Source organism: Amia ocellicauda, chromosome 3, assembly GCF_036373705.1.
Source record: "Amia ocellicauda isolate fAmiCal2 chromosome 3, fAmiCal2.hap1, whole genome shotgun sequence".
Taxonomy (NCBI): domain Eukaryota; kingdom Metazoa; phylum Chordata; class Actinopteri; order Amiiformes; family Amiidae; genus Amia; species Amia ocellicauda.
In genome coordinates, this window is record NC_089852.1 from 17,110,686 (window position 1) to 17,123,478 (window position 12,793).

The 12,793-nt window shown below is 40.1% G+C and overlaps 1 protein-coding gene and 1 long non-coding RNA gene across 6 annotated transcripts in view; one reads left to right on the top strand and one right to left on the bottom strand.

The window, feature by feature from the left end:
* setd5 (SET domain containing 5) overlaps positions 1-5,993 on the top strand; it is a 43,517-nt gene extending 37,524 nt beyond the window's left edge. For 4 of the 5 annotated variants that reach the window (XM_066698353.1, XM_066698356.1, XM_066698354.1 and 1 more), the window contains 4 exons: positions 415-722; positions 1,632-1,771; positions 2,194-2,303; positions 2,915-5,993. In XM_066698353.1, the coding sequence (XP_066554450.1) occupies positions 415-722; positions 1,632-1,771; positions 2,194-2,303; positions 2,915-3,553 (1,197 nt within the window). In that variant the 3' untranslated portion in view covers positions 3,554-5,993. The other variant, XM_066698357.1, reaches the window with a different exon arrangement.
* Positions 5,994-7,553: 1,560 nt separating this feature from the next.
* LOC136739419 (uncharacterized) lies at positions 7,554-9,274 on the bottom strand. Its single transcript, XR_010812896.1, has 3 exons — positions 9,027-9,274; positions 8,029-8,107; positions 7,554-7,937 (listed from the first exon to the last, which is right to left on the bottom strand). It is a non-coding gene; the product is annotated as an uncharacterized LOC136739419 (long non-coding RNA).
* Between the last annotated feature and the right edge of the window lie 3,519 nt (positions 9,275-12,793).

A 12,793-nucleotide genomic window follows, 5' to 3' on the forward strand; every position in this document is an offset into this window, starting at 1 on the left:
CTTGAACTTTAGTCAGTGTCAGGTCTTTATTTAATCTTAAAAAGCCCTGTGCCTGACTGATATTAATTCATGGAGATTCCTAAACTATGAGCTTTGCTGTATGTCCCAGTACTTCCAGTACAGTACTTGTACTGTAGCTGTTCCTTTATGACAGTTTAAAACTGGCATTTGCTTTCTTTACAGCAGTGTGGAAGTCCATATTCAATGGTGGGCAGCCCAACCATCAGGGAATTTGAGCTACAGGGCAAGCAATACAATCCTTGATGACATTTTTAGGAATCGAGGTAGCATGGCCCAACATACCCGGTCAAGGACATTCAGCCTTACCAATGTGTTTGTGTGTTAGAAAATGGCCTTGTTTCAACCTGGTGATCCTACAGCTCCTCTCCTAAAACTGTTTTCTCTTCTTTTTAGGTCTCTCTGCTGGAGTACAGGAAGCGGAAACAAGGAGCGAAAGAGGGCTTCCCGAATGAGCCATTGAATTCCATGGGCACACCAACCAGACCAAGTACTATTTGTGGGAGCAGCGGAGACTCCCCCGGCCTTCCACGGACAGTGCTGCGAGCCCCCATGTCCCCTCAAAGCAACTTCTCTTCCCCCATACACCCCTCCATCCCCCAGATAGAGGAGGTTAGCCCCCCAGACCATAGCACAGTCCAGCACTGTGCAGCCCAGGCTGTCAGCTCACAAGCCAAAGGCCAGGACTCCCTTAGTAGCCACTGGTAAGGAAGGAAAATGGAACATAAAAAAAGTCTGTAAATTAAACCGTCTCTTAAGGAGTGGGAAAGTGGAATAGCAGTCCATAGCCTGCAAATGTAGCATACAAAGAGACCATACCTTAGAGTAGACTTCAAAATATCTTCAATGTCCATAACTCCTTTTTAAATGGTATGCAACAATATGGCCCTAAGCTCGAATGAAAATAAGTGCCTGGAACTTTTGATTTATATTTTTACAAATAACATCTAAAGATTAATCATTTTGAAACTGCAGTAATTGACAATAATGCTTTTGATGTGTGCAGGACAATTTTACCCTCTGCCTGTTACAGTATGTTCAAAGCATATTTTGGCAATAGGAGACCTCAAGTATTGCCAGTGTCCAGGTGGCACTTGTTTGGATGCACATAACAAGTAAAAATAAAAAGGCCCCAGCTGAGAAATAGGCCCATAGCAGTGCTGCTTTGAAGATTCCTAGGATTGAAGGGTATGCACTATAGGTAACTGAAGCTCTTTAGCTTGGGACAGATCAGCGGTGTTCAAACACCTAAAACAAGCTAAGCTCACTCAACAGGAAGAGCAAAAGAACATTTAGGTTTAGTGACATAGATTCAGTGTTGAGGGGAGTAGAGTGGTTATTTCAGTTGCATCTCTGAGGCTTTATTTGTTAACTGGGCAAATTATATTTTGTAATCCAAATCACTGTTCAGTCTTTGTTGGAGGGAGGGGGGATAACTAGCATATCTTGAATGTTAATAGTGTATTATAAACTGTTTTTTTAATATTGAATTAGATAACAAGGTACAGTATGAATCTACTCCTTACAGCTGGAGTACAGTCTGAGTGGGTGTGTAAAGGCAAACAGTGGGTAGTGTTGCACTTCCTTCACTGACTGAGCACCTCTCCTGGCAGGATGGTGCCCACCTCAGTGGAGAGGCTGCGTGAGGGCCAGGGGGTGCTGGAGAGAGTCCTGCGTGGGAGCATGAAGATGGACCGGGTTCTCAAGAGAGTGGAGAGCAGTTCAGGAGACAACTCCCGGGACAAGGACTCAGGTAGAAAAATGTTTGTGCTCAGTGGGGAGCAGCCTTGTATAAAACTGCAAACAAAACTTAACCAAAACAAACCAATATAAATGCATGACTGAGTACCAGAAGCTTACAAGCATAAATCTAAAGCCACAGAGGTTTATTGTGATACCATCTGTCTCTGGGGAACTTGACATCTGGGGAACCTGGACATTTTTACCATGATGCATTTCTTCTGTTCAGTGCAGGAGTGACATTGCAGACATGTTTAGGAATTGTTTTACTTGTTGGAGGAACAGGAATAATTGCAAGTTGAAACGACACTGTCTACACGAGTACTGCCTAGCATGACCCAGTTTCACACTGGATTTATCTGCATTAGGAATGTTCATTTTCACAGAGCTGATCAAACGCATAGCTTGTCTGAAGTTTAATTTTTGTCTTTGTAGATCCCAACGAAGGGGAAAGCTTTGAAATGCAAGTGTCGGCTCGTCCTCGAGGATCCCCCATCCACAGCCCCCAGCGATACAGCCACAGCCCCTCTCTGTACAGTCACCAGGTGAGAGTGTCAATACATTACATTACATTATCTTTGTCATTGTTGTCCTCCCTTTAGCTCATACCATTTTCAGTTATTTTCAATGTATTTGACTTTTATGTTGGTGAGCAGTTTTTGCTTTAATCACATTTGTTTTGTTGTTTTGGGCACGTTTATTTTGAAGTTAATTGTTTTGTTTTTTGTTAAAATCACAAAGATTTTAAAAATTTTAAGTGATTTTAAGAATTGATTTTTAAAGATTTTAATCTTTAATCTATTAAAAAATTGAATTGTTTTTATTTATGAAATGCAAAATACTAAATACAATAAAATAGTATTTAGCTCATACCTAGGACTTCTCTGCATCATGTCTGCACTTGTCCCCTTTTTCTCTAGAATGTATGCTTTGCATTTTATATTAACTGTACTTCTGCACTTTTGAATTTTTTTAATTGTACTTTGTAATAATGATTGATTTCAATGTTGTATTGAATTGTATTACTGGACTTTTGTAATGCTTGCTTAAACTAATTTGCCCTGGAAAAGGGCGTCTGCCAATAAATAACTCGGGTTCAAAATTTGCAATGCCATTTACTGAAATGTGATTATTTTATTTGTCCTCCTTCCTGCAGTTGCAGCCACTTCTGTCTGAAGGGACCCAGGCCGAGTCTCAAGGCTTCCTTCAGCAGAACATGTCTCCATTCCGCAGTCACAGCAGCTCCTTCAGCCACTCAGCCCCCTCCCCCGGACATGGCTACCGATCGTCTTCACACACGCTGACCCAAGAGGCCCCCCCGCCACCTGCTGCCTACACTAGCCCTGTCAGCTCTTCCTCCTCCTCTGTGGACTCTGTGAGTGCCAGGCACCCGAGTATCACCGGCCAGCAGCATTCTGGGAGCGTTGCACATTTGTACAGTGGAGGCCATTTAAAGACCAGCTTGTTTAACAACCTGTCCTTGGGAGCCGCTGCCTCTCCCTTACCCCAGGGCAACCCCTTGAAAACCGTTTCTACAGATTCCAGTGTGGCTCCCACAGCCACCATTGCTGCTTCCGTTAACCCCACCTCAGTATCGCATAACTCCAGACTGTCCCAATCTGGGTTACGAACCTTAAGCCCCACGAGCCCAGGGCAGAGTGTGCTGCAGTCTGGCAGTAGGTTGCTGGCAGCTGCCAACTCACAGCACTACCAACAGCGGGCTTCTACCATCAACCAATTCCAGCACCCACAAATCCAGGGATCCGGAGTGAGGACACAGTCGGGAAGTTATTAGACTTCTATATATCTAACCTGTGGAGTCTTTGGGGAAATGTATAGACCTGAGGAACAAGGACTTGATTTAAAGCAGGACCCATTTAAGACATTTTGTTTCTTGTTTTCTTTTGCCTCAAATAGGCTTTACTACAAATGGGCCTTGATGTTGTTAAAGGATTAAAAAAAAAAAAAAAAAAAAAAGAAGAAAAAAATGCTCATGTAGAATTTTAAATACCCTTTTGATCCCACAAAATGTACAGACCATGTGCAAAAAAAACAAAAATAATGCAAAATTGATCAAGTACCTGTGTGAGTACTTGGAAAAGCAGAAATAACTCAAGTGTCACTTCGCTCTCCATGATTTTGGTTCATAACCAAACAATTAGTCTGTCGTGCAGTAAAGACAATGTTTTTATATGTAAAGTGGAAAAAAAGAAAAATATATGTATCATCGGTTATAAAGATGCAGGGGAATTTGACCGCACGAGAAGATTAAGTCCTAGAGACTATCATTCCATATGATTGCCAGCTTTTTCCTCACACAATCATACTGTAATACTCTGGAGGTTTTTTTTTTTTTTTTTTTTTTATCTGATTTTTAATTTCAATTATAACCATTCTAGGCTAGCTACAATGTACAAGACTCGTACAAACATTATAATCCACGGTGCTGCAGTGAAATTCTTTTTCCACACATTCATGCTGTGAGTCCCTCAATATCTTGGTAATTTGAAATAGGCTTTTTATTTTATTTATAGTGACTGTTACAAATTTCCAGATGTTTGTTTGAATGTGGGGAGAGGGGAGGAAATGATCTTTGAGTCAAACCCGAAAAAGTGACCGAAGAACGATGACAACTCCTGCCCCCACCCCTCCGTTCTGCTCAGAGTTCAGTGTAAAAGCAGGAGGTTATTTGGATTTAAAGCTGCTGTCTTTAATTTTTTTTTTGCTGCTTCAAAAAACGTTTTTCGGCAAAAATCTGTATTGGGTTCTTCACCAATGAATAAACATCCAGGGAGGTTATGACATGATGTACCACATGAGCGTGGGGTGAGAACAAAAAGAACAGGCTCAGTGGGTACAGCAAGTAATCCATTCAAGCCAGTATGAAGACCTCAAAATTGTAGAGAGGCCTTTTTCCTACTTTCCGTGTGACCTAGGATTGAGCACTAGATATTGTTCCAAGAACGTGCTTATCGTTGTCCTGACAGTTCAGGCGCACAAGTGCTCTATGGTTATGTCATATGGTCACCCATCTGTTTTTGGATCTCGAGAAGGATCTTCCTGGTTACATGACTGCTCTCATGGTGGAATATTTCAACCTGACAAGACTCCTCGTGACCCAAATACCAGCACCTTACTTAAAAACCATTATGTATGATTATGTGTCCATGTATAAATGTTATATACTGTAGGTAGACCTATACTACACTAAAATTCCAGCATGATTTTCATTCTGGTGGTAACGATGCTGACAGAAATGGAAACTGTGCTGAATCAACAGACCTTTTTCTTTCCACTTTTAGAGCCTGGCAGACTACTTTAAAAGGGGATACTGCATTTTTAAGTCAAAAACAATGTTTTTACACAGAGCTATAACCGTTTGGACTTTCCAAAACCAGAAAAGATGTAATAATTTTTGATAATAAAAATACTCATGGTGATAATCAAATGTATTTTTGAAAATGCCAGTTTTAGTATTTTTATGTTCAGGTTGTAAGTTGTCCACAAGAACATCAACCCATAGCATTTGTTTGCTTCACTGAAGCTTGTGGCAATTGTGTAGGTTTGTTAGATTTTGTTCATAAACCCTTACAAGGTGAAATTGAGAGATCAGTACACACTTCATTTTTACTTACACATTTTTTCTAATGTTTTATAAAATCGATCTGTACCCCTCGGACATGTAAAAAAAAAAAAAAAAAGTATATATACATTATAAATTCATTAGGATTAAGATCTTAAGCATATTATCTAGATCTTAAGTGTAAGATCTAGACAGCATGAATGTTTTGGTTTACAAGTTCTTTATATATAAAACAAAACACCAAAAAAATCAGTTGAAAGTTACAAGGAGACGTACTTAGAGCATTTGTGTCCTTCGGTTGCGTTGAAATCCTTCATCTTGATAATTGTCAACAGTAGGCAGACTCGCGTTTTCTTTTGAGTAACGGATCCAGCTCCCCTCCCAATATAGACATTCACCGGTTGGAGTGTAGTGCATAGGTTAATAATGTCATTGCAGATATGATTTATAGTGCACCCATTTCATAATACCAACTTTTTGGGAAGAGAACATGTAGTCAAAGATTTTAAGTACTATCAGTCCTGTTAACAAACCAGCTGCCATATTTAGATCAAAACAAAGTGTCCAAACTTTCAGGCACATATTTTGAGCACTTCTGTTTTCTTTACTGGTAGATTTATTTAATGGAATAAATAGTTATTGGAAACTTAAATTCTAAATGAGAATATAATTATTCTAAGTAACTCTGTGATGTGGCAGCAACAAGGGGAAGTGGAGATACTGAGGGTTCAAGGTTGCAGCCATTGCTATGGCACTTGTCCAATGCATTTGGCTGTTGAAGCAGGTAATGGTGATTAGGAAGACCAAGAGCTCTATAAAAACACTGGCAAAAATGGAACATCGGAGTCTTTTAATTCACCAGAGATTCAACAATTATTAAAAGGTTATTGACAGAATACACAATTCATAGTTTGTGTCTGTAAAAAGTGGAAGAATATTACAAGTCCCAGTAATTCATTGGGTAGGGAGTTATGTAAGACCTTATGGTTCCATTTTAGCAATGGTTGAAAGCCCACAAAACTGAACTTTATTATTGTAATACTCTTTAAAGAGCACAATGTCTACAAACCTGAAGAGCCAGCTGCATTTCTTTAATCCAACCAGCTGTATTCATTTTTTAATATACAACCCACTTGGTGCAATGAATGATCATTTCCATGCTTGTTTTGGCACACTTTAATTTGGTGTGAGGTTGGAAGATTAATTGATCTCCTTTTTGTTTTACATTTTTATGAACAAGGAAGAAAAACAAACAAACAAAAAATCTTCAAAATGACACCAAGAATAAACCATCAGTAAGCAAAAATGACTGTGTAATTCTTATGTACTCAACCCTAAGCTGTTTTGGTCACTGTCTAAATGGACACATACCAAATCATAACACCAAATGCAATAGGTATTATCTTGACCATGGTAATATACTTTATGTAATTCCAATGATCTGGATCTGTCTACACAATTTCAAGCAGTCTGTTTACACACAGTTTAACTGTACCATTATTCTATTTGCTTTATTTTGGATGCAGTAAACCTAAACACACCAAGGCCATCAATATCCATCCAACATTTGTTACTTTTAATGTAATACAGTTGTACCAAGTTTGCCTTTATTTTACATTCAATATTTAAGAGGATCATTGGTCTGAACAGAAGTACAAGAGACCTAATCAAGAGTTCCTTCCCTTACCCACAGCACAGCATTTGGATTATAAATCTGCAGCTGGTATGAGACCAAGCTCCCCAGAAGAATTCAGTGATACTTACAATCAGCTTATATTAGAACATCTTGCTGAAGCCAAGGTTGTTTTATTTTATGTATTTTATATACAGGCCACCCACACACTGCATTGAGCAGGCCAAAGTCATTGTCTACAGCAGTGTGCACAATTTGGTTTGCACCCCACTGCATTCTGAGGGGAGAAGAATGTTTGCATGTGTAGCCAGTCTTCTTCACTTTGGGACATCTCTAATAAATTACAACTTTAATTTGCTCTATCCCAGGCTATGCATGATGCATGTTGTCATTAATCTGATATGTATTTATTTATTTGGATTTTTATCTTAAGGCAGTGTGAATTTGCATAGTAGCTTCCCGACTGTCTGTTGTCCGTCCCCCGTCCCCCCCATCTTTGAATCAGCACGTTTAATATTTGCTTACGGAGTGTCCTCCCACTGAAAGCCTATTTATATTAGGATGTATTATCTTATTCTCTTCCATCCTACTAGGAGGGTCAAGCCAAGATGATTATGGCCATTGTAAATCTTATTAAAGCAAATATATGTTGACTCCATTAAAGAAGAAGAAAATAGGAGTGTCTGAAATGAGCAGGTGTCATTAAAATCTGGGCACAGTACAGAAGTCATTATTGCGGAACTGAGTCAGCAGTCCAGAGCAAGATTTAGACAAGTATCCACAAATCATCAAGAGGGACACTGTGCCAGTTCAGTCGCAATAGCTCTTCTACGCCAGGAGCACGTTGCGCAGACAGCGGCGCCGCGTCACCCAATGCAGCCGAAAGGCCGGCATGGCTGCCCCGGGTTCTCTGTACACTATGCGTAGCTGCATCCTGCCGGTATACGCTGGCACTTCATCGGTCTGTAGGTGAAGTTGAAAGTAAAAGGGGTGTATAACTATGGGGTCACTTTCTGTACACCCAGGCTTGATCCAGTGAGCGCGACGGACTTACGTGCTGCAGGTGAACCCCGAGTCGTGGCAGAAACACTTGTCACCTGGTTTGAACACACCGTCCTCGTACTCGCAAATACCTGCAATATTGGGCAATGGAGAAGCAGAAAGATTACGGAACCGAGTAAGGGAAGCCCTCAAACAACGTGTTTCTTGTTTGTTTAGTGTAAACCGCAAGTTTGCCAACTACTTATCATTAAGTAACATATTTGGGCTGGTTGACAAACTGTTTTACAAGTATCTAACAAATCACGTAGAATATATAACCGTTTAATAGCTGTGATTATATCATACCAATGTACTGTATCTGTTAAAAGCCTGAAATCAAAGCCCAAAGGTACGGAAAACTGCGTGAGAAAAACACGCACTGTATGAGGAGCAGCAGGTGTAGAGATCCGCGCATGCGCTGACTGTCCGGCGGCTCTGTCGTGACGTGCAGAAGAGAAGCGGTACCGGCTGATAATGATGGTGTGTGTCTATCTATCTATACACACGCTCGTCTTTTATTTTTTCCACAGCGTCATAAGTGCCCTTTCAGTTACAGGTTAGATCATTCTTACGGAAGGCCAACACATCCGATAAATAATGGATCTCTCTATACAGATCAATGAGCAAATCGAGAACCGATCAAGAGCCAATAATTCTATAGCAGGTCAATCAGCAACACACGAAGATCAGTGTGAGGCTCCTCATTACAGTTTACATATGTGTGCATACGTGTAAGCGTTGTTTTAATTGTGAACTGACATCAGAAACAAGTTCACACATGGACAGGCTCCATCTGAAGGACATGTCTGTGACATCAAGAAGCACCAGCGCATCTGTAGGCTATACAGGCTGGCTACTCATTGCTTTATCTTTGCTCATTACACACATTTGGTTGACCTATTTAAACCACTGAGAACCAGCGATCGAGGCCCAGTTCCCTGTATATGCCGTTTTGGTCGCAGACACAAACAAACCGAGGCCGCTGCGGTGAGGTGCAGAGCTCCTTCTTACCCGAGTGATGGTACACGGCGGCGGCGCAGACGGGGCTCAGCGCCAACCAACCACATGCCTGTACTGCGCCGGCGCCGGAGCTGCACAAAGCCGCGCTAAAGCCACATGGCCAGGATGACACCAGAAATCCAGACAAGATGCGCAACACAGTTCAGGCGTTTCAAGCGTGTCTCCTGCATGTGCGAGGAGCTTCAATTTATACTTTGCTAAAACCCGGATTTGGAAGCTAACACCGGTCTGTTAGAAAATGAAAATAATAATTAAAAAAAATCCAAATTCTTTCCTTCATTTGCCTTCCTGTTATGTTCTTTCTGCTGTCATTTCAGCGACGGCGCTGCACCGTCAAATGCTGTACATTCCCAACTTGCTAGCAACTCATTTATTTCAAGAAAAAGCAAAGCAGCTGACCAAATAATATTCTAAGGCAATGTTGCCACAAGGTTAACTTAAACTATGCTGTTGCCGCAACACACATTTATAGACTCTGGGGGATGTTTTCAAAACATTGTAAAATAACATTGTAATTTATGAAATTACATTCCAGAGAAACAAGAGAATGCAAGGGTTTAAGTTCAATTAAAAAGAACATGCTGTTATATAGTTATGCAAAAAATAGATGAACTAAGACTTTCCTATAACTGTTGCTCGGTCTTTCACTTTGGTTTTGAGGAATTCTGGCCCATTCCTTCATTCAGAACTTCATTTCTGATCTTTATATAGGGTGGGGCCTCCCATAGTCACCCATGTAGATCTACCTAATTATTGAAACATCTGATTTTAATTATTCCCTTTAATTGAGCTGCTAAAACCGGGGTTCACTTACTTTTTCCACATACCATGACTGCAAATTACTTATTGTCTAATTAATACATGATTTTCTTACAGCTGCAGAACTCATTTACTAAAATAATTAAATTATTTTCTCAGTTGGGTTTTTCTTTAAATACAGTACCCACAGAACTGTTTCTGAAGCTTTAGAGAATATTATTGAACTCCGACAGATAATCAGTGTAATTCCTTTGTTCTCCGTGAGTGTAGTGGATTTATTCTCTGTTATCCAAAGAGACTCAGGATTCAGCTTGATTATCAGCTCCAGATGCTTGCAAGTGAAGAACCACCTATCACTCATGAAGCTATAAAGCAACTCTTAAAGACATGACAGACATGTACAGTGAAGTATATACATATGATATTCATGGGCCTTTTGTTTCAGGGGTCTTTTGTCATTTATGCAAGCAAGAGCTACATCCCACTATTCTGTTTCTGCAAGCCTGATTGACAAACATGTCTGTGAACAAGGACTGGTGGCACCCAGCTAATGTCTTTACCCCACCCTGTCTGCAAGTGAGGGCTACACCTGGGGGTTGTGTTTAATGCAGAGTCCCGTCTGTCTTTAGGAAAGTTTATTTGTCCCTCTGCAATGAGTGCTGGGAACATAATCTAGTAAAAACAGCATGTTTTCATGTCATCACAGCAGACATACACACATTCCAGAGGAACCCACCCTAGGCCTGGCCGATGAAGTCAGACATTCCCTCCTGGCCACAGCCTGGGCAGGCCAGCACAGTTTGTTCTTCGAGGTTCCAGGCTTCCTGGAAAGGTCAACTTTGGTCCAGCACTTACTCAGACTCTCCCTGGCACTCACCACAGCCTTACCCACCCTTGTTGCCCTGACTCAAATATTTTCACATGTTCACAGTGGGAAATGTAGTGAACAACATAGCAGGGAGCCTTCTATGTCCCAGTGTCCCAGTTGTGCAGTGCACCTTGGGAACTCACAGGTAGACCTTGCATGATGGTTCAAGCTTGGGCTGTGACTGAATTTCTAGACTAGCAGTGACAGTCTACAAAGTTCTCAGTGTGTCTATTTATTATTAATAATAATAATAATAATAATAATAATAATAATAATAATAATAATAATAATAATAATAATATTTGTTGTTGTATTAAAATAAATGATGAGAGTTTGATTCATTACTCAGTTTACACCAAATTAAATAAAATGAACATAGTGAAATTACAAGAATCCTAGTGACAGTCAATGCCATGTTCCCATTCATTTTAGACCATGGTATGGTTTATGTTACATTAATTATAATACCAATTACAACAATAATGCAACAAATGAATTATACAGAGGTAACACATAGCACCTTTTTGGATTTTGTAATTCGTGTTCTCTCCTTCTGACAGCACTCGTAGTCTCTCTGCTCTGCAGGCTTTGAAGCTGTTGCCAACAGTACAGCATTGCATGCCAGTCCCCGCTAAGGACTGTATCAGATCAGTGGTGCCTTTTTGTAATGTTTAAATGCACAGGTTTGCTTCCCTGGCTGCTATTCAGAATATTAACTGTTTGGAAACTCTCCATTCCATATTTACATATGGGCTTTAAAAATGAATAACTGTTAAATGAATAGTAAGGACTAGCATTCTGTATGAAGTGGTAACTACCTCAATATACCAGTAGGTGGCGTTATTTCGTCAATTTGTGTAACATCTGCACGGACCACGATCAATGTTAAAGGTCTTGCCCAGTATGATGGTCTGCCTCTATTGCTTGCATAAGCACTGGCTGCATATGTATTAGTTGTTTTTCTTCATACCAGCTGGAGAAGAATTTTCCACAGAAAAGTAGCTAATGCTATTTTAGATAGGGGAATCCCAGATTATATCTATTTTAGGTATATCAAACCAGCTGTAAACCATCAATTGGGACAGTCTTAAATCCTCTGGTGTGTTACCTACAGGGCATTGGGATTTTCTCGACTTTTGTCAGCTGTATTTCAGTCTTCCAGAGCTAATATAGAACATGATCATCTCCTCGCGCTACCTTAATCATCTCACCTGTTAATTTGATTAATATAAATAAATGACAGTCAAAGGCATTTGGCAACAGACACTTGTTTAATCATGTGTCAATTTTATTCAATAGTATCACAGACAATCCATCAGTAAATTCAAATGTTCACCAGGAACACATATAATTTGGCAACTAAATATTTTTGCTTTTTTACATGAAAAATACAAAAATCAGAAAATCTGTGCAAAAATGCAGTGGATACAGTGCACATTGTTGTGGGATTAACAATTGCTTTAACTCTGTATATGAAATCAGTTAAATTGAACAGCAATCAATTAATCACTGAAGGCTTTTAAATGCTCATGTGAAAGCTCAGGCCTCCCATTCCTGACAATATTGCTCAAGCTTTAATGCACCTTCTAACTTACACTTATATTCCCCATCTTTATGGTCCTCCCCTATTGTATCTGTACGTATTCTTGCACTTTAAGCTGCCTTACTTGCAACTGCATCTCTGCTATATTGTTAATGATGACTACTTGCTTTGGCCCTGTTATCTGGTTTTCCCTAGCCATTTCAGGTTAAGCTGGGCTGCTGCTTCTATCACACACAGCGGAGGGCAGTGCATGTGTAACTGGGGCAGTAGGGCGCTTTGGGATGGGTGCAGTATAGATGCTGTAGTTTGGGAGATGCCAGCTCCACACCCACTGCCAGTAGAGATGACATCCCAGGATCATCTCTTTGGGGTGATATACATTTTCTCACTAATTTAAAATAATGTGAAAAGTGATCTTTAAAACTCACTGCAGCAGGTCTTGTCTGGTATCCCGTAATATAGCACACCATTAACTCAGAATTGCCATTAAGATCTTAACTTTTTTTTAAATATATATATATATTATTAGCCAAACATAATAAGTCTACAGTACTATGCCACAGTGACTTCACTGCAAGTGCAATTAGG